This window comes from Lepisma saccharinum, chromosome 8 (assembly GCF_977018435.1).
Source record: "Lepisma saccharinum chromosome 8, izLepSacc3.1, whole genome shotgun sequence".
In the NCBI taxonomy this organism is placed as follows: Eukaryota; Metazoa; Arthropoda; class Insecta; order Zygentoma; family Lepismatidae; genus Lepisma; species Lepisma saccharinum.
In genome coordinates, this window is record NC_139236.1 from 70,155,439 (window position 1) to 70,178,194 (window position 22,756).

General features: G+C 38.4%; 2 protein-coding genes across 3 annotated transcripts in view; one reads left to right on the forward strand and one right to left on the reverse strand.

Annotated features, from left to right (window-relative positions):
• The first annotated feature begins 3,426 nt into the window (after positions 1 to 3,426).
• Positions 3,427 to 22,756, forward strand: part of LOC145991105 (BLOC-1-related complex subunit 8 homolog) — a 56,059-nt gene continuing 36,729 nt past the window's right edge. Inside the window, exons 1-3 of the mRNA XM_083126847.1 lie at positions 3,427 to 3,628; positions 14,267 to 14,369; positions 21,495 to 21,560. Coding sequence (XP_082982973.1) covers positions 14,345 to 14,369; positions 21,495 to 21,560 — 91 coding nt within the window. The 5' untranslated portion in view covers positions 3,427 to 3,628; positions 14,267 to 14,344. The remainder of the gene's footprint in view (positions 3,629 to 14,266; positions 14,370 to 21,494; positions 21,561 to 22,756) is intronic.
• LOC145991103 (pyridine nucleotide-disulfide oxidoreductase domain-containing protein 2-like) overlaps positions 21,060 to 22,756 on the reverse strand; it is a 79,188-nt gene continuing 77,491 nt past the window's right edge. For both annotated transcript variants that reach the window (XR_014442007.1, XM_083126845.1), the window contains exon 12: positions 21,060 to 21,121. The gene's annotated coding sequence lies outside the window, so the exon portion shown is untranslated. The remainder of the gene's footprint in view (positions 21,122 to 22,756) is intronic.

The window sequence follows — 22,756 nt, forward strand, 5'->3', positions numbered from 1 at the left end:
CCAACACGTTCCTTTGATATTTTTAAAGTCTCAGCTATCTCGATCAACTTCACTTTACGATTATTTAAAATTATTTTGTGGACTTTTTTGATGTTTTCGTCGGTAACAGCCTCTTTGGGGCGTCCACTGCGTGCATCGTCTTCGATGCTCATTTCGCCTCGTTTAAATTTAGCAAACCACTTCTCAACGGTTGATTTTCCTGGTGCAGAGTCCGAATAATGTTTATCAAGCCAAGCCTTGGCTTCAACAGTATTTTTTTCGCCAAAAAGCAATGCTTTATTAACACACGAAATTCTTTTTTTATCCATTTTTTCACAATAACAAAAGCTGCTTCACTCACAATGCTATATCTCACGAACTAATTATCCGGCATCTGTGAAATTTATACACGTATCTTTTGAAGGTTAGTACTAAGTAAAAATCACATGGATTTAATTCTAGTAACGCCATCTATGAGTCAGCCTACGAACTTTTCAGCCCAACTGTTACGTGTGTTGCATTCAATTCACGCTTTATTGTTGAATGATCTTCTCGGATAAATATTACTGTAAATTTTAAAATTATTTTTACTCGTACCTTCATATTTTTAGAAGTTTAGAAAGCTTGCTTACTATTAACATGTTGTTTTTTCGCTCAACAACATTCATAGAGAGGTACAAAGCATGCAGTCAAATGTACAATATTTACATGTTAATAATAATAATAGTGTTTATATCAACAAACAGGTATTATTAATGTCTCGACTTTCGAGTTCTTCACGCTTCTTCTACAAGAAAGTATCTGCACTTGCGCCTCATAACATCATTTCCCCCACGTGGAATTGGCCTTTATTAGAAGAAAACCAAATTTGTAGTGCTGTCTTTCGTTAATTTATTTCGTAAGCATACAAAATGGATACGCAGCCATTGTTCCTATAGTTTCACATGCAATAACGTGCTTTCGAGCGCGGCGTGCTTGTAGTTCTACATTCAAACGCCAGGCTGTGTGCCAGCCGACGCGGTTTGAATCTATACTAACAGATGGCGCGCAGATCGATTTCCTGTAATTTCCGTGCTTCAGAATTGCCAACACATTGTTTCGGAGAACGAACCATGCTTTAGTTAACTGGCAGTTACTTTCATATTGAAAAACCCGGTGTTGGTTAAGGGCCAGTTTTTCAATGTCCTGTTAATTTTTCTGTTAACTAACTGCCAGTTGGAGATAACAGCCAGTCTTAACCAGCACCGGGTTTTTCAATGTGAAAGTAACTACCAGTTAACTAAACCATGGTTCGTTCTCCGAAACAGTGTGTTGGCAATTCTGAAGCACGGAAATTACATCAAATCGATCTGCGCGCCATCTGTTAGTATAGTTTCAAACCGCGTCGACTGGCACACAGCCTGGCGTTTAAATATAGAACTACAAGCGCGCCGCGCTCGAAAGCACGTTATTGCATTTTGAAACGATAGGAACAATGGCTGCGCATCCATTTTGTATGCTTACGAAATAAATTAACGAAATACAGCACTACAAATTTGGTTTTCTTCTAATAAAGGCCAATTCCACGTGGGAGAAATGATGTTATGAGGCGCAAGCGGAGATACTTTCTTGCAGAAGAAGCGTGAAGAACTCGAAAGTCGAGACATTAATAATACCTTTTTGTTGATATAAACACTATTATTATTATTAATATGTAAATATTGTACATTTCACTGCATGCTTTGTACCTCTCTATGCATGTTGTTGAGCGAAAGAACATGTTAATAGTAAGCATGCTTTGTAAACTTCTAAAAATATGAAGGTACGAGTAAAAATAAAATTTAAAATTTACGGTAATATTTATACGAGATCATTCAACAATAAAGCGTGAATTGAATGCATCACACGTAATAAATAATTGACAAGAAAAAAAAATACCCGTGACCAGGACTCGAACTCGTATTACAAAACGCAAAACGCTCCGGAAGGTGGTGCTGTTAACCACTGCACCAAATTACTGTTTCTAGATTGTACCGCCTGGTAGACCAGATATCCTGGCCACAAATTCTCCAACACAACCTTGCCAAGCGAATTCTAGCAACTACGCTGCTTAATTTCCATATTTGCATGGACTTTGGTAAGCTCTGCCAAACAAAATAAGTCTTTTTCTGTACGAATTTAAAAGTTTTATGAATCATATCTTGTTTAATCTGACAGTGAAGTTGCGAGTGTGGAACTTCGATAGCTGCACGAGGCATCCATGTTGCTTCGCAACTCAGTAGCGGCTCGTGCCTAAAATAACAGGTGAAGAAGTATATTTATAGGCAATGAAAACAAATAGTAAGTGCCAGTGCCCCCCCCAATTTAAAACGTCTTTTTTGTCTTCATCCGTCCATCTGGAAAATGGTGTCTGCAACAAATTACACACTAAGTCATTTACTGGGTTCATTGTAGAAACCACAGCTCAACACATGAACACAACACACGATAGGAAACGCGAAACACACACGCGGAACAAGATCTCGCGAGAACGCGAAGATTTTGCCACAAGCACTGGATGCGATGTTTTCTCCGACGAGAGAACTGCTTCATCTAGAAGGCGACACCCGTTCAAGGCCAACGCTAGGTGACGTCACCGTTGCCATGACAACCGGCTAAGTTTTCCGCAACCTAGCGGTGTTTGCTCTTGGGTTGGGACGAACTCAATACGTGCGTAGCGCCGAGCGGCGTGTTATTTGAGTATTATCGTGTGCGTTCTGCTGGGAAATAGTTTAATTTAACAAGCAAATGAAAAATGTCAATATTAATTTGAAAATTAGGTGAAAACATCTGCACTTGTTGCACTTGGCCAGCCGCCACTGTCGCAACTCCCAGTTAGGCTGGTAACTGCAAGAAGAAGTACCAGTAAAGATAATCGCCACCAGAGTTCCAGTTAAGAGCTAACTGTACATTGAAAAACCGAAATTTTCGCTAACTTCCAGTTACGTGCTAACATGAACCTTAACTGAACATTGAAAAACCGGCCCTTAGACTGGCTGTTATCTCCAACTGGCAGTTAGTTAACAGAGAGATTAACAGGACATTGAAAAACTGGCCCTTATTCTAACTCGTTGACAAACTCCATTGCAGGAGCGATGTAGTCTCTGGTACTTATTCTAACTCGTTGGAGCTTGTGCTCGCAGCGCATCACCCATTTCAGTTGTTTTAACCTAACCCCAAATGGGTCTTCCTTGTCGCACAACAACTTTGCTACCTTGTGTTCTTTCTTCTGACGTCAGTCCAGAAATGCGTACGAGGTTAGGTTATGTTCCATTAGCATAAATACAATGGAGAATTATTATTTAGGCTAAGAGAACTAAACGTAGCTAGCCCAACCTGACAATGTAGGCATCTAGCCTTTAATTAAAACCTTTTTCTAGTGACGTCAGAACACAAGTTTGCTAAAGTGTTGTGCGATAAGTGAGATCCGTCCCCAAATCGGCTGCACTGCAATAAACTCCTGAGCTAGGGGACGAGGAACGCCTGAACAAATCTTCAAATCTAACGTCAAACAATTACGGATAACGTTTGTGTCAATACAACGAAAGAGAAAGTCAAAAGGTTGTGCACAATACATGAAAATTAATCAGTGTTCATTCATGGGATTCAAATGTACAACTGTCGTGAACAAGTAAGTTGTATTTTTATGGATAGTGTTGCGTTCTGAATAACTAACAAAACCTAAATATGACTGGACTTGTGAACGTAGTGAAAATGTTTTTGATTAAAATTGCGGAACATTTCTTTAGGTGAAATAATGAATTTCTAACGAAAATAATGTATATTTCTTACATCAACGAGTACTTACTGTTGTCCAAAAATTCACGATAGCCCCACGAACCATCACGGGGACGAGGTATGCCTACTAGGTTAGGTCTGTTAGGTTAGGTTCCATTAGCACTCCTTTCGTTCAATTTAGCATATACGGACAATACCAGAGCGTATTGTGCTCTCATGCAGAAAGCAAATGGAGGCAGCAGCAATAGCGCGTCGGAAATAGATTTTCGTAGAAAACCACATGCATTCACATTAAAATGTACCAAAACTACATTCCCGAACATCAACAACGCTACAGAAAATGATTTGCGTAAGTACTTTCTCCTATAAATTTGAAGAAATCCGTCTCCGGTATAGTAAAGTGTTACCGTTGGAGAGCTAGCTTCTTTTTTTCCTTAGCAAAATAAATTTGAATTGCAAACGCGTTATTGTACATGTTATTTATACTCTAAAAGCGTTGAAAACAATTATCGTGCATTTGTAGGTTTCTCCGGAAATTACAGTTTGTTTTAATTATAAGCTGGCCACAGACCTATCGACACCCTAATCATCAGTAAAAAAATTGTGGTATGACTTCTACAGCTAGTTGCAATGACATTCCCGAACAGACCAAATGTCTGTAAATGTTAATTTAATGACTACAATTCATTGCATTAGCATTAGTGTCAGGATGGTGCAAGGAAATTACGTTCAACCAACTAGACTGAAAGTGGTGTTCAAGTTCACAAGATTCAAAAAAATGCCTGTCTGTTGCTTTAAACGGTCATTCGATTAGTTAGCATACACCACAAGTACACCAGTCTGGAAGGATGTGCAGACAGTGCTGACACCAAATTCACTACTTGACTCCAAATCAACGAACCAGACGACTCTGTGCTGCACCATGCAAACAACTAGACGCTTCGGTGCAAAGCGAGTCAAAAAGTGCAGCGAATTAGATGGGGCTAGTATTATACCATAATGTAATAATGATGGGTAAATATGCGATAACGCCCGGACACCTTTCACTCATTTATTTCCTTAATTTTACCACTGGTACTTACCTATTTTGCCTTGCGGAACATTCTTTAAGGTGAAGTTATGCTTTTTTCCATAAAATATTGTCAACTTTTCATATTACGATTGATTATTTGTCTTACTTGTTCCACTCCTGTAATAGACAATATGGTGTGCACTCGTAATGGATCATGGCACGTCATGATGCGCCAGCTTGTGTTTTGTCGATTTTCAGTGTGCAAGCAGTGTTTCAAACCTTCATGACTGAAAATTACGTACTGTTTCGATTTTTTTTCATGTTTACCTCCACAAACCATGCACATTAGCCCCAAAAACCATCCACGGGTAGCCCCACAAACCATTGACGTTAGCCCCAAAATCCATCCATGGGTAGCCCCACAAAGCATTGACGTTAGCCCCAAAAACCATCCATGGCTAGCCCCATAAACCATTCACACAAGGTTAGGTTAGGTTCCATTAGCACTCATTTTACCCCTAAATTCATCAAAAAAAGAAAGCGCGGCGAAAATAGAAATTTTCGTAAAAAGAAGGCACGTTTGGAAACACTGCAGAGATCGCGTGACTTTCAACGCTCTCGCCATCTGCACACACAATGGAAACAACGGCATAATGTGGCAGGAATGCCAATTTCTTACGTAAAAAGTGATTAATTCTTGTTCGGCAGCATTAAACTACGAAGTTTTTACTTTCTGTGAAAGAAAATACCTCCAAGAACGTCCAGAATGCTAAAGAAACTCATTTCAGTAAGTACTTTCTCCTGTAAATTTGAAGAAATCTGTCCGGGCGATATCGCATATTTACCCAATTGTAGTATGATGACTATTTTTTCTATGAATTTAGGGGTGAAATGAGTGCTAATGGAACCTAACTTAACAGGCCCAACCTAACCTCGTGTGAATGGTTCGTGAGGATACCCGTGGATGGTTTTTGGGGCTAACGTCAATGGTTTGTGAGGCTACCCGTGGATGGTTTGTGGGGCTACCCATGGATGGTTTTCGGGGCTAATGTCAATGGTTTGTGGTGCTACCCGTGGATGGTTTTTGGCGCTAACGAACAATTTTTCATCAAAATGTACAATTTCCAGACGTGACCTCCGGTTTTTCACAACAGATTCGTGATTAGGAGGCCAAAATTAGTTAGTATACCGAAAATTAACGAAATTGGAGACTTTCTCTATATTGTAAATTCTTACCCTTTTTCGTTTCGTCAATTTTTGACATTCGTACTTACGTATCTGCTTCGCGGAACATTCCTGAAGGTGTAGAACATCTAGAAATAGCAAAATAAGCTAAAATAAGGCGTTAGTTTTCGGAATGGAAACTGTCGATTTTCGCAATTTTTTTTGTTTCACAACCAAATAGGCCTATACACTATCTGGCCATTCGTCACCGGACACCTGGAACGAGTAGTTTAATCCGGTTTCAGGCGTCCGTCAGTATCGTGTGGGGCCACCTTTCGCAGCAAGTACAGCCGCAACCCTCTGAGGAAGACTGTCCACCAAATTGCGATAGGTTTCGACGGGAATCCTGCTCCATTCCTCTTGCAAAGCGGCGAACAACTCTTTAGTGTTTTTTGGGCGGTGTGGCCTGGCTCTCAACCGGCACTCCAACTCGTCCCAAAGATGCTCAATCGGGTTGATATCACACTTTGGGTGGGCCAATCAAGTTTTTGCACACCCATATCCTCGAACCACGTGTTGATCACACCTGTCGTATGACATGGGGCATTGTCGTGCTGCAACAGATAAGGACCACTACCGAATTGTGCCCACAATGTCGGTAGCGCAGAATTGTCCAGGATCGTTTGGTATGCATCTGCATTCATGTTTCCACGCACTAACACAAGAGGACCAAGACCATACCAGGAGAAGCACGACCACACCATGATGCCACCTGATGGGGTGTCCGGTGACGAATGGCCAGATAGTGTATATATTCCTGATACTACCACGACACCAAATTTTAACTATGTTTGCCTAACCTAACCACGTGCCAATGGTTCGCAATTATTTCCAATTTCTAGATCCTGATACTAACATGACACCAAATTTTAACTATGTTTGCCTAACCTAACCAAACTAACCTAACCACGTGCCAATGGAGAATTAATTTTCAACGAACAACATGAATTTCAGCTATGAAACATTCCCACATCACACAAAACACCTTCCCGATGTTCGACAATGCTACAGGAACTTATTACGGTAAGTAGTTTCTTCTGTAAAAATAAATAAATGTGTCCGAAGGATAGTAAACTAGTACCAACATGTTTTCCACCTTTATGCAAGATGCCATTTTCTCACATGCAAATCAACGCTATCACTTATTGCACAATACTTGAGCAACGTTGGTAGCAAGATCGTTGTGCGAAAAGGAAGACTTCTTCATATCGTTTCCATGTTAGTGTATGGAGAACCATAGCGGTAATTGACAAGGTTATTTTGCAATTTCTAGACGTGACCACCAAATTTTCACTGCAGATTCGTGATTACGAGGCCAAAATTAGTGAGTATGCCGAATTTGAAAGTAATCAGAGATACTTCCGGTATTGTCAATTTATACCGATCGATATGTCATATGTTTTAAGCAATTTCATTTGAGGAAGTATATTTAAATTTATGGTAAATATGCGATATCGCCCAGATGGATTTCTTCAAATTTACAGGAGAAAGTACTTACTGAAATGAGTTTCTTTAGCATTCTGGACTTTCTTGGAGGTATTTTCTTTCACGGAAAGTAAAAACTTTGTAGTTTAATGCTGCCGAACATGAACTAATCACTTTTTACGTAAGAAATTGGCATTGCCTGCCACATTATGCCGTTGTTTCATTGTGTGCGTGCAGATGGCGAGAGCGCTGAAAGTCATGCGATCTCTGCAGTGTTTCCAAACGTGCTTCTTTTTACGAAAATTTCTATTTTTAACTATGTTCGCGGCGCTTTCTTTTTTCGATGAATTTAGGGGTGAAATGAGTGCTAATGGAACCTAACCTAACAGGCCTAACCTAACCTTGTGTGAATGGTTTGTGGGGCTAGCCATGGATGGTTTTTGGGGCAAACGTCAATGGTTTGTGGGGCTACCCGTGGATGGATTTTGGGGCTAACGTCAATGGTTTGTGGGGTTAACGTGCATGGTTTGTGGAGGTAAACATGAAAAAAAAAAACTCGAAATAGTACGTAATTTGCCGTCATGACGGTTTGAAACACTGCTTGTGTGCTGAAAATCGTCAAAACACAAGCTGGCATGCCATGATCCATTACGCGTGCACGCCATATTGTCTATTATAGAAGCGGAACAAGTAAGACAAATAATCAATCGTAATATGAAAAGTTGACACTATTTTATTGAAAAAGGCATAACTTCACCTTAAAGAAAGTTCCACAAGGCAAAATAGGTAAGTACCATTGGTAAAATTAAGGAAATAAATGAGTGAAAGGTGTCCGGGTATTATCACATATTTACCTAATGATGAATTAACACTAACCATGGTCCAACTTCCAATTGCTGCACACTAATATCGCTATTATGGACAGGACAGGAGTAATCATGGCGGTTTTGTATTTTTGTTGAAGTTTCGGCCTCATTTGATGCCCTGGGTAACACTTCCGGGCAGTAGTGGCCGGCGGCAAGTATGATGGGTAGTGCCAACGTGATCAAGAAATCGAAAAAGAAAACCTCCACAATGCCCCCCGCTCCCTTCTTGAGGTTGCCCCGCTGGCCAAAATGTTTATCCTCGTTTGGTAACGTGGAAAACAGTGTGAGTTTAAGTATTAAAACACTAATACGATTCATCTTCACCCACTAACCTATCTGTATACACTACAGGACACTTCACTAAAAACACAATTACAAGAGCAAGGGAAAACAAATTTTCTCAGCTTCTCCTCCCCCATATACACGTATTCCAACTGGATGTTGAAAATATTCTAGACATTTGATGTAAAAAGAAATTGTCAAAATGCCAAAGAAAACTCGCATCGCCATAGGATTTTTTACTTTTATATTTTTAAAAATCTGGATGGCCCTCTAGGTGCATCTATCTATTATCAAAATGTTCATTTAACTTTGGAAAAATACTAGGTTTGTTTCTCCAAAAGTTGGCAGAAAAGTAGATAGTACCTTTTTCAAGAATTACTTCCCCAACGGGTCTTACAAATCCATCGTATTTAGCGACTTATCTCTGAAGATGGCAACTGTGTCAACACTGCGAAAGTTCCATCGCTGTGCCAAAGCGAAAATGGGCACAGGTGGTGTCTTACGGGCTAACACCACCCCCTGCCACCTTCTTCCTGGCTCATGGTGGAAATGTTACTCGCAGAGACTTCTCACGTGTTTCAACTTGGTTAGGCCAGCTCTTAAGTGGCGCAGAACACTGCCTCGCCGAGGATACGAAACAGCTGGTGATGCAGTGAGGAGGTTGGGGCGGTTCATATCTAGTCTGTGGTTGGGGCGGTCGTCACGTCAGCTTGACCGATTGCAAGATTCGAATTTCCTTGTCTGTAAACTTTCAATGTATTAATTTAACAATACTTGGGCTATGTACGCATTTCTTCTGAGGGTAGTGCCATGGCATAGCGGCTCTCCCCCTTGAGCCACCGCTGCTTCCGGATAAAAGTTCGGTATATCGGAGACACATTTCTTCATTTTTACACAACTACTTACGGAAATGAGTTTATCTAAGGTTTATAACGTTCATCGAGGTAATGCCAATGATTTGTGGGGCTAACATGAATGGTTTATTGGGCTAACATCAATGGTTCGTGGGGCTAACATCGATGGTTTGTGGGGCAAACGAGGTATTAGCATAATTTCAAATCCGGCCACGAAATTAGGTATTTTTCAGTGAAGAAGGTTGGAAACACTGCATACAGGCTCCAAATCGACAAAACACTGCCACAACGTGTGATGAACCAGTACGCTGTCGCCACATTGTGTGTTACAGAACCGGAAAGAGAAAAAAAAATTAAAAATATACATTATTTTCATTAGAAATTCATTATTACACCTAAAGAAATGTTCTGCAATGTAGAATTGTACGTTAGCAAAGTGGCCGCGGTGGCTCAGTCGGTAACGCGTCTGACTACCATGCTCAAGGTCCCGGGTTCGATCCCCGGCCAGTTCAAATCCGGGAACTTTTCTAATGGTGGAAGCGGCCCCGGCGCCCACCCAGCGTCGAATAACATGGGTACCTGGGGGAAACCCTGGGGGGTAAAGGCGGTCAGGGGCGTGATGCTGATCACATCACCCCCACTCACGACCAGATCAAGAAAGTGTGGGGCGTTACCCCCACACCCCCTATACGCCTTCATGGCGTGGTGCTATGCACAGAGGAACACTTTACCTTTTTTACCAATGTAAAAAAGAGTGAAAGAAATGATTTCTAGGTGTTTCCACTATACGAATGTAGTACCATGCCCTGCCTTCTAGTTTTGTTATTTGTGGCCCCTTTTCCCTGTCTTGGTTTGCTTTGTGGATGAACCTGTTGTACATCATATTAATTTGCCAAACTTGTTTAACATGAATTTGCCATTCGTCAATGGTTGCTTAGGTATCAGATTAGTGTTTTTTTTTAATGTTATTTGCCTATGGGAATTTTTAAATAAATAATAGTTTTAAAGAAATGTCTCGGTATCCTGGAAAATGTTCTCGGGACAACCATTTGTCCCGTATTTAGCTAAAGAAATAACTAATTCAAATTTCAAAATCATTTTATACATCATATTTTATATGCTGACTGTTCAGTGGACAGTGGACCAAAGAATGAAATCGGCTGTACTTAACGACAGTGGAAAGCATATTGCAAGTTCTAAAGTGAATGAGAATAAGTCATGTTCTGAATTTTATGGTAATGCATTGGAAAAATATGTCCTTTTAAAAGATGCCAAGAGTTCACTCAAATATTAATATATTTTGCCAAAATGTTAAACATTAGGGATTAACAATGCTTTAAACAGCAATTGATTTTGTAATGTTTAAAAATGTTGTAAAAAATAAATTTAACTATATCCATGTCTATATAATTTGTATATCCCATTTTTTTTTTTTTATTTTAGAAATCTGGCAACCCTATTTACAGGCTAACATTATTTTTCAATGGGCAATGGATGTATTCTGCTATCACTGAAAAAAAAATAGCTACTTTCTTAATTTGATAGTAACTATAAGGATTTGAGCTAACTTTGAGCCCATTTAGAATACCTGTTCTGACCATGTGGTACAAGATGAGGACTTTTGTTTACTATTCATAATATTTAGTGTGCTTGTAAATAGTTTTTGTTGCATGTAACTTAAAAGATTTATTTTTTCTTTCCTTTTTTGGCCCAAGTTCCGTTTGTTTTATTGCGATTTCATCATGCTACGACTGCAATTTTAACATGGTTCGATTTCAATTTACTTCTGTCTACACATACTACAAAGTTTTTGTGATTACTTAAGATTTTGTTCAATATATGCCTTCATAGTTAGGTTAGGCAGGTCAGGTTTGGTTCTCTTAGCATTAAAATAAAGTCCCTAAATGGGTAATTCCATGTCAAATCAACCAAAAAAATAATTTTTTGGAATTTGATGTCATGGATTTGACTAATTTTTTGTATACACGTTTCTTATCATTTGGACTATAGAAAATATTATTTATTTTTCATGTTGCCATCTTTTTAGTTATTGAATTTTGAAAATTGACAAAATTCCCCGAAAACTGCTCACCGCTGAAACTTTAAATACAATTTGCAAGAGCACTGTTTCAACTACAGGGCTGGGAATGGTTTCATTTTAAAGCTTGAGAAGAGTGCTTTCATTTGATATACAACATGCTTGGTTTTTTGTGAGAAACAAATTTTGAAAGGTCTTTCACATTTTTATTTTACAGTTTCCAAAAAATGAAATTTTCAAAAGTTTTACACATATCAGTACCCATTTACTGAAGGTTGTCAAAATTTCTAGGTGGTAGCTATCTCTTTAGTATCATATGAAAAGTGAATTGCAAGACCATGCAATTATTTAAGTTAACATATTTTACATACTAACCACATTATAAATACAGAAGCATACATACCAAGAAACTGCTTGGTGATACAGAAAGTCTTTCTTTGATAAAATGTATGATACTTGTGTCATCTCCTCTTGCTTCAGCTGGTATGTTCTACCGGTGGCTGTTACAGGGTCCACTTTGCAAGGGACTGCATGTCTTGGGATTTTATGAACATCTGGTTACTTTGGATAACTAAATTACTGTGCTGCACCACAAGGATGCAAGAGAGACACCTACACTTCATGTTCTACATCATCTTTCGAAAGTACACATCCCACCCACCAATTGGCATCATACGCACATGCTACAAAACCTGTGATGTGTTCAAAGGGTACATTTTCAACATCTGCGTTAACTTTAACACAGTGTACTAAAGTTTCGTCAGATGCAGAAAACATTTTAGTCTCCACTTTTTCTGTGCTTACTGGTATGAATGCATGAAACCTCTGTGTCCCTGTTACAGCTACAGCTTCACCAAACTGTGTGTGTAAAAGTCTCTCTTCTTCCAAATATTCGTCATTTGTCACATAAAAGAAAGTTATTGATGGAATGTTCTCCTTTCCCCACTCAAATAGCTGGAGTAGTGTCATGATTTGGTTTGAAAGAGCATTCTGGAGACTAGCTTTGGCTGCCAGCCTCTTTACTGTCCCTCCAACACCATCACACACTCCCTTACCATGTGCTGTTGCATAAAAATGCCACTTAGCCGCAATGCCATCGAAATCTCTATGATGGTTGCACAAATTTGCAAAGTATTTGCGGTTCTTGTATTTTGCTGCTGAACCATCAGAGAAGTAATATACTTTCTGTGAGTTTGGCAGACAATCAATTTTCAAGAAATCTAAAAGCTTTCTTTGGAAAACGTGGACAAGAACTATGTTGTGAATCAAGTAGTCTGAAATGAAGACATAACTCTTTATGTTTTAGGATATCTTCATTGTCCTTAAAATATACTACAAATGGATGAATTGTTGCCATTGAGTTGTTCCAGTGGAACCTTTGTACTTCATCCTGCAAAATAAATGAGTAATTCTTAGCAAAATAACATGTCACCACAGCTTCATCATGGACATGGACCAGTAGTCCGGCGTTGAGCACTACACTAATTTCCATTTTAATATATGTACCTACGTACATCTTGTGTAATATTTTGTGCAATAAACATAGGTTTTGCTATTAAAATGCATTTTCGTTAATCTGGCAGTCCACTGGTCTAATATCTGCCGGATACTGTAATTGTCTCAAAAAAAAAACAGCGATCTACTGCTTGCAGGTTATATTTTCAATCGTCTCTTCCTCAAGGCTGCCTTGAAATTGCTGGGACAGGAATCACACTCATCTAGAAAACACTTATGTTGTGGTACACTACAAATTATTTTTGAGAGACAGTCTTGGTATGTTTTTAATAGATTTTCATGACCTGGGAGAGTTATTTTATTTAAGTGAGCTCCAGCTATCATGATTTTAACATTTTGATGAGTGGTACAAACACATACAGTGTGGGTACCGCTGGCTCCTGCTATTATGCAACTTTTTGGTCTTATTTCTACAAATTTGGAAACCCAACCTTAAATGGATCAAAAACTATTTGACGTAGAGAGCTCAAATTGGTGTCATTTTCTTCAGCTTTTAATGAGCTTTAATTTGAACATGACTGTTGTGGCGTGAATATTGCTTCTGTATTTAAGATATGTTAAATTAAATAATCTTGAAAGGAATTCACTTTTCATATGATACCAAAGAGATTCCAACTTGAAATTGTGACTGAACCTCAGTAGATGTGTACCAATATGTGTAAAATTTTGAAAACACTTTCAAATTATTTTTTTCGTAAATAACCAAGCATGTTGTATATCAAATGAAAGCCTTCTTCAAAAGCTTTAAAATGAGACCATGCCCAGCCCTGTAGTTGAAACAGGTTTCTTGTAAATTGTATTTAAAGTTCCAGCAGTGAGCAAATTTTAATAACTCAAAAAGTGGCAACATGAAAAATTAAAAAATAAAAAATGTTTTCTATATTTCAGATGATAAGAAACATGTATACCAAAATTTAGCCAAATCCATTACATCAAAGGTTTATGCACTGGTTGATTTAACTTGGATTTACCCAAATGCATTCTACTAAGGTGCCAGTTTACTTCTATATTAATTCCCACTAGTCTACGATACTTACAGTCGCATGTCAACGGAAAAATACATTGTCCATGGGAAGCATGCATGCTTGTGTAAGGTAATTTTTAAGTTGTTTTTTTTCGACATAAATAACTTTTTTCGAAATCCAAGCAGTCCTCATTACTTTATTTAAGGTTCAAATTTCGTGTGACAATGATTGCCAAAATTCTACGATAATTAGTCTTCCTGCTAGGAGAATTTGAAAAACATAAAACAATCGGAATCCTTTTTTTTAATGTGAAGAATCTCCTGCATTACATTGTTTTGTATTTCTTTCAGAACGTTACTGCATAGTTCTTAAACAATTTTTGAGAAGATTGAAGTAGCAAACCATAGGTTTCATTCCAGGCAGCCCAGATGTTGGATAAAATGAACCACCCTGGTAAGTACAACGTATGTTTTTTCTTTCTTTCAAAGTTTCAAAATAGCATAAGCATCTTATTTTGCTGAGGAATAGATTTACTGGCCCTTCCTTTTGTTTTATTGTGATTTCATCATGCTACAAATGCAATTTTAACATGGTTCGATTTACTTCTGTTAACACAGTGCGGAGTTTTAGCGATTACTTAAGATTTTGTTCAATATATGCTTTTGTAGTTAGGTTAGGCAGGTCAGATTTGGTTCTCTTAGTAATAAAGTCCCTAAATGCATTCTACTAAGGTTCCAATTTACTTCTATATTAATTCCCATTAGTCTGCGATACTTACAGTTTCTTGTCAACGGAACATACATTGTCCATGGGTAGCGTGCATGCTTGAGTAGGTGTTTTTTTTTTCAACATAAATAACTTTCTTTCAAAATCGAAACGTTGCTCATTATTTTAATGAAGGTTCAAATTTCGTGTGACAATGATTGCCAAAATTCTATTATAATTAGTCTCCTAGGAGAATTTGAAAACAATCAGAACTGTTACGGATTTACTTTAGTCAGGGCGGCAGTTATGGGTGTGCGATGCATGGCACTGCACTTCGACAATATTTATGTAATACAGGGTGTCCGGCTTAAAAGTATAATAAAAGAAAAATTAATAACTTGAGAAGTAATTGAGATATTTATTGGCGGTTTGCTTCTACAAGTATGTTAACTCAAAATGTTTTTTTACGTATGCTTGCGGCAGTTGGTACCGCGTGCGCATGCGCGTAACTGCACGTAACTGCTTTGTTCACGTAAACGCGCGCGTCAGTAGCCATGTGGACTCCACAGCAGAAGGTGTTCTGTGTGCTTTCTCTCGCGGAACTAAAGTCTGTTACACTGGTACAACGTCGTTTTCGGCGTGAATATGGACTGCGACCAACCGACGATGTTCCCAGTTCCATTTCAATCAAGAAGTGGGACAAGCAGCTTCGGGAAAGTGGAAGTTTGCTTTCGATGTCGGGCCGCCATGCCAAGCACCCAGTTCCAGAGGCTACTGTTGAATTAATCCGATCGTCCTTCCAGCAGAGCCCTCGTAAGTCAATCCGACAAGCAAGTAGGCAGTTACAGTTACCTCGTTCGACAGTACACAATGTCGTCCATAAAGGTTGCGCCTACGGGCGTACAAAAGGCAGCTTCGTCACAAAATCAAGCCCGAGGACAGGCCACGACGGAAGAACTTCGCGGAGACAATTCTGGCAAAAATTGATGAAAACGAGGCATTCCTCGATTTCATCTGTTTCTCGGACGAGGCTACATTTCACACTTCCGGCAAAGTAAACACGCACAATTGCCGCATATGGGGAAGTGAACCCCCCCCCCCCCCCACGTAGTGATGGAGTGGGAACGTGACTTTCCGAAAGTGACTGTGTGGAGTGGATTGTTGAAGGACAGGGTTATAGGCCCATTCTTCTTCGCGGAGCCTACAGTTAATGCAAGAACATACATCGACATGTTGAAGCTGTATGTTGTGCCACAACTTCCTCGTGAAGTGATCTTTCAACAAGATGGCGCACCATGCCATTTTGCAAACATTGTGAGGGATTTCTTGGATCATGAGTTCCCAGATAGCTGGATTGGGAGAGGTAGTCCATGGATTGCTTGGCCCCCTAGAAGCCCAGACATTACGCCACTTGATTTTTTTTCTGTGGGGGTTTATCAAGAATCAAGTTTACCAGACACCAGTTCGTGATCTACCAGATCTACACCATCGCATTCGTGCAGCTATCGCTAATGTTACGCCTGCAATGCTGCAAAACAGTTGGAGAGAAGTGGAATACAGATTAGATGTCTGTCGCGCCACTAATGGTGCACATATCGAGGTGTATTAGGTATGTAAAAAAACATTTTGAGTTAACATACTTGTAGAAGCAAACCGCCAATAAATATCTTAATTACTAGTCAAGTTATTAATTTTTCTTTTATTATACTTTTAAGCCGGACACCCTGTATTATTGAATCTTTTATTGGAATTGGTACTTTTCACCCTCTGTACCCCCTCTAGAAAATGAAGATCATGTGATTTATGAACTTTTTCAGTTGTTTTTAGCTCATAGAAATGTGTTTCTCAAGTAAAGTATGTCTGTTACCGTAGCATGTAACCTTCCCATGAAGCAGAACAGCCAAAAGGCTTTATGAAAATGAACATAGCACTGAACATGATGTTGCACAACAACAGCTATAAGTTTATGTCCTTAGGTTATGGGCTGATAGCAATTTACAACATGTTCTTTCGCTCTGCGAGTGTGCATTCAAACTTTTTTTTTCACTAATAAAATGCAGCGGAAGTACTCCAAATTGGTAGGTTTTTAGTTATGCGGACCATACTCTGTTATTTATGTTTTCCACATGCTGGAACCAAATTTATATGATATATAAAACACATATCAAATAAAAAAAATTCAACGTAATTCTCACGGGGGTACAGTGGGTGAATGGCCCCTTTGAATTTATTTCTTGGGCAAATGTGTTCATGTTAAAGGTCTTTTCCACTCTTATGGCAGCTGGTCCTAGTTCTGGCAAGGGAAGTGGGGATTATGCCGCAGACCAACCAGACAACAGCAGTGGCGCCGAGAGACATGATGCGGCGAAGAAAAGTACCACGTGAAGCTCATTCTACTGGCTGCTGCGTTTCTAATTGCGCTGGATTGGTTGCTTCCCAGCTCCCCACTTCCCTTGCCAGCTTATAGGGCGCCCGCCTTAACACTGGAAAAGAGCTATAGTATGGATAAAAGAAATTAGAGTAGTGATAGAGCTTGATATATAATAACCTTATGTACTATGGAAAAAGGTAACAGAATTTCCAAACAGGGACTGCAAGGTGTAAGCCTGCTATGTCTGACAGAATGCAGTTTTTGTGACCACAATCTTCAACCAATTTCCTGCTATAAACTATTGTCAAAGAGAGTATGGGCACCGTAAGGTGATTCTTGGTGTTGAAGCTGAGACACTAAATTTGAGGGTGCACATGTTTGGATTCCCGTGCTTGGATTTTACGATGTAACTAAATTGGGAAAAGATGAAAAGATGCAGATAGACCAGGGCAGGGGTAGATATTCCCTTCTGTGTGAAATCGAAAAAATTCTGGAGATACTTTTTATTTTTATTGCTCGAAACTCCTCCTAGAGAAGGCACATTTACAGATTTTACCACTATACATACTATTGGGCCAACAGGTTTCAAGTCAAGTCCTCATTATTGTTTGAAGCAGTAATGCATGCAGCCTCCATCGAAGTATTACATTTGCAGTTCACATTAGAAAATCAGTTAACCCTGCTGATAACAGTAGCGAGTGGTGAAAGGAGTAATGGTTCCGATTGTTTTATGATTTACTCCTGGCAGGAAGACTAATTATCGTAGACTTTTGGCAATCATTGTCACACGAATTGAATTGAATTGAATTTTATTTTCTTCCGTTGACCCTTGATTAAAAGGGCATGGAAAACGTCAAGATACATAATGAAATAATAATTAGTTAAGTACATCATAACAAAAAAGAAGAAACATTGTGTAGTACATTACATCACTACACCAAAGTAAAAATTAAAAAATACACTTCATTACACTACAATAAAAATTAAAACACATTATCATTGTTGCATGATTGAAATAAGAATACAATTATAATACATATTTTTTAGTACATTGGCCTTGTATTGTCTTGTTCCATGAATTCTCTGATACTGTAGAGAGCTCTCTCTGTCAAATATTTTTTTATTGTTTGTATTTGTTTATCTTTTGGAGATATCAGTTTTATGTCATGAGGCAGCTGGTTGTAGAATATTTTTCCGGCATTCGTTGGTGATTGTTTTGAGATATTGAGTCTGTGTTGGTTCTGGTAATAATTATCTTTCCCCCTTGTATTGTGGTTGTGTAATTGGTTATTTTTAGTCATGCTTCCAGTATTTAAAACAAACGTTATAGCCTTATAGATGTATAGGGAGTATATTGTCATTATTTGTTTTTCCCTGAATAACTCTTTGCAAGATTCCCTACAGCCTAGTTTGTACATTATTCTAAGTGCTCTCTTTTGAAGTCTCAGTATTCTGACAGTATTATTATAAAATGATCCACCCCAAGCTATTATGCCATATTCAACATAGGGGTAAATTAGTCCATAATATATGCATTTGTTAATTTCTGTTAAATTATATTCAGCCATTTGTTTTAGCAGGTATAGATTAGATGATAGTTTACTGCAGATGTTGTTAATTTGTTCTTCCCACGTTAATTTTTGATCTAGTGTTATTCCCAAAAACTTTACTGAAGATACAGTTTCTATGAGCACATTGTCTATGCATAGTGTTTGTGACTCAAAATCCATGTTTCGGATTGTATTGAATATCATAAATTTTGTTTTATTGTTGTTTATTATTAATCCATGTGAAGTTAAGTATTGTGCCAGTTGGTTTATGGTGATAAAAGTGTTTATTTCAAGCTTCCTAGGGTCGATACCTCTGGCAAGAACAGTTGTGTCATCTGCATAGGTGACAATTTTTGTGTTTGGGTATTCTGGTACGTTGTTTATGTACAAAATAAAGAGCAGGGGCCCCAGGATTGATCCTTGAGGTACCCCCATTAACACTTTCCTACTTTGTGATTTAAAGTTAGTGACTATACCATGCATGTTGGAGCTTATTTGAGTAATTTGCATTCTGTCCTGTAGATAAGATTGTATAAGTTCATAAGCTATCCCTCTTATACCTATATTGCTTAGTTTGACCATAAGCAGGTCATGTTTTACCCTATCAAATGCCTTGGAAAGATCTAGATATATAGTGTTTGCAGCTTCGTGTTTCTCTAATGTTTCGGTTACATATTCGATTAACTGTGCTAGAGCTGTGTTTATTGATTTCCCTTTCTGGAATCCATGCTGGTTTCTGTTTATTATGTTATATTTGAACCATCCTTAAAGTAATGAGCACTGTTTGTATTTTGAAAAAAGTTATTTGTGTTGAGGAGAAAATAACTTAAAAATTACCTTACGCAAGCATGCACACTTCCCATGGACACTGTATTTTCTATTGACAAGCGAAAATAAGTATCGTAGACTAGTGGGAAATAATGTAGAAGTAAATCATAACCGTAGTAGAATGCATTTAGGGACTTCTAAGAGAACCAAACCTGGCCTGCCTAACCTAACTACGAAAGCATATGTTGAACAAAATCTTAAGTAATCGCTAAAACTTCGCAGTATGTGTTAACAGAAGTAAATCAAAATCAAGTCATGTTAAAATTGCATTCATAGCATAATGAAATCTCAATAAAACAAAAGGAACTTGGGCTGCGAAAGGAGCTTGTTGTTTACAATCAATCAAAAGGTATTTCAGAACCAACATGTTATTAATAATAATAACATTTTTTAAATAAAAAAACAACCACAGTTGTCAAATTATCACGTGGTGTCAAAATTTGACGAAATTGAAGATTTTCGTACACAAAAGGCGAGAGATTGTAAGTATGAAAGGTAAATGGACAGTTTTTCTATTTACTGTATTCTATGTTTTCTACGATACTTATCAAAACCATACAAAATTTTTCTCATTTTATAAAATCAATGTGTGAATACTGGGTAACACACACATACAAAGGGTGTGATTGTGAACCACTGACAAACTTTCACAGCATGTAGAAGACGTAAATATTATTGATAATGACTTGCAATGACGTCTCATTTTGATTTCAGCCTTCAAAAATAGCATATTTTAAATCCTGTTTGCTTGTGGCCCTGATCTCACTCCTTCCGACTTCTATCTCTTCGAGCCAATGAAGGATGCACTGAGCAGTGTGAAATTTGAGGACAAAGAGAGTATGATTCATGCTGCGAAAAGATGGTTGAAGAAACAGCCCGCAAGCTGGTACAGGGATGGCATACAAGCCCTTGTTCCAAGGTGGCGTAAGGCCATAGGAGTGAAGGGAGATTATGTTGAAAAATAACCTGTATAGAGGATACATACAACAATATTCTGTAGCAATATCATTAACGTCAATTAAATATTAGCTGAGAAAAAAAAATGTGGGGCATTACTTTCGAGATCAGAGAACCCAAAATGGCGATTGCCTCGGTGGTTTTCAGGCTTGTGTGTGGTTTTGCATTGTCATGCAAAAGCAACACATCCTTCACATTTCTGTCCTGTAGTGTTTCTTCAGTTGCTCCAATGTTTTGATGTACCTGTCAGAATTTACTGTTTCACCTTGGGCCAAAACATCAACAAGAACGACCCCAAACATGTCCCAGAACACTGTGATCATCACTTTACCGGCATAGGCTGTTGTTTTGAACTTCTTCTTTTTTTGGTGATTGTGTGTGGTGCCACTCCATCGATTGCTTCTTTGTTTCTGGTTCGTAATGTTGTGCCCACACCTCATCACCAGTGAGGATATGAGATAAAATATGACGCTCAGCATGGGGACGATCACACAGTTCAACTTCATCACCTTCTGCGGACTTAATCCTCTTCATCCACCGCCCAACGGTACTCCTGTCCACTGCAGATGTTCCATAGACAGTACACAACCATTTGTGAATATTCACCACACTTTCGTTCTCGGCCACCAAGTACCAAGAGTACCGCTCTCTGTTTGCAACGAGTGTCACACAGACCCGACATCTTTACTCACCGCTACACTGCTACCGCCTATCGATCTAAAGTGAAACTCTGCACACAAACTAAGGAAGCATCACAGTCGGACTGAGGAACAGGACACTTCGATATCTTGAACCTGTAATGAGAAAAAAAAAATTGTGGGGCATTACTTTTTGAGCATCCCTCGTATATTTTTACAAGACATGCTTTGTATGTGTTTTCTTATAATGGATGTAGTTATTTTCTTAACATGCAGAAAACTACAAACTTTATGTGGTTAATAGCTGAACAAACACTGATTGAAAGTTATATGAATGGGAGCATATATTCATGCTTTAAACATTTTACATATTTTTCCATTGAATGCATAACAATGAGTTTTTAAGGTTGCATTTTTTATTTCATGTAGCAAAATTTTCAGGCATAACCAATTACAATAAGGTATTCATATTTCGTATTTATGTATGTATATACATTGTTTTAACCCATTTCTTTTCATTTCTTTTCAGGGCCAAGTGGACCCATGTCACCACCCCTTCGGAGTGATCCTGATTTGGATGTGAAGGTTAAAAAAGGTGAGAATGACTCCCTTTCGTCCCTTATGCTTTAGTGCATGACTTACGTTGTTGAAACCATCCAAATTATGGCATTCTGGATGGCTGGTTTCAATCGAAACCATCTCCAGGCTGCTGCAATTAACACACCGTTGCTTGAAAACTACAGATTGCATTTCACTTCCGTCTTTTTTGTTCATTTATATACCTATGAAGGTATGGCCTACTGGAATGACAAAGCAATATATTCATTGTTAGTATTATTACCCAAAGCAATTTGAAAATGTCAATTTTTTCCACGCGACACTGTGGGGTAGCTCTTATAAATGGGCTATTTACTCTTCAACCACCACTTTTTGCTGATAAATCTTAATTTTACTGTTTTACATGTAATAATGCAAAAAGAAAAACAAGTTCACAACATGCAACAATTAGGGGTCCAGTGTGAAACGTCCAAGTTTCGAAATTTGGGGATGGACATGACTTGTCCTCAAGGAGTTGTCTTTTGTAGTGCTTTCCTGCAAATTTGGGTCTACCAGGGTCCATAGTGTGGACACTAGATGTCATTTTCTGGAAATATTTTTCCGTAAGCTAACAACACTACCAGTCTTCTACATTGTTATTATTTTCTTCCCCTGGAAGTATCTACCTCTTTTCAATGCACATTTGCATGGTTGTACCACTGCTACAGAATACATTTTTTCATTTACTTTGCTCTGATGTGGTGGCTACAGAGGCATGCTGAATACCATTTTTTTAAAAAAAGTTTTGAATTTCTTCTTCCTGTAACTTTCATTCCTGTCATTAAAAAATATATATATTTTTCTCTACGGCAATTAGTTCTCAAGCTACGATTTTTTTTACATTGTTGCAAGTTAAAAAGAAAAATGCTTGGAGAGACTACCTGTTTGCAGGCATCTCTGCACTTGGTGATAACGTAAAAGTTGCAGATTTTCATGAAGTGATATAAATATAAACATTTGCATACATATATCAGAAAAGTGGCGATCCCTAAATACAGACTTTTACATCAGGAGGGGTAGTGTTTTTTGTTTTTTTTTCCAAGGGAGAAGTGAAATTAACCATTATTGGATAGACCCTCATGCAAGGGTCTTCCCATTAAAGCCAGCGCCTTTTCAAGCGTTTGACGCGAAGTACAAAAAAAATCGAAGCTCTGGAACTAATTTTCGTAGAGAGATTAAATTGGTTTTGTTTTC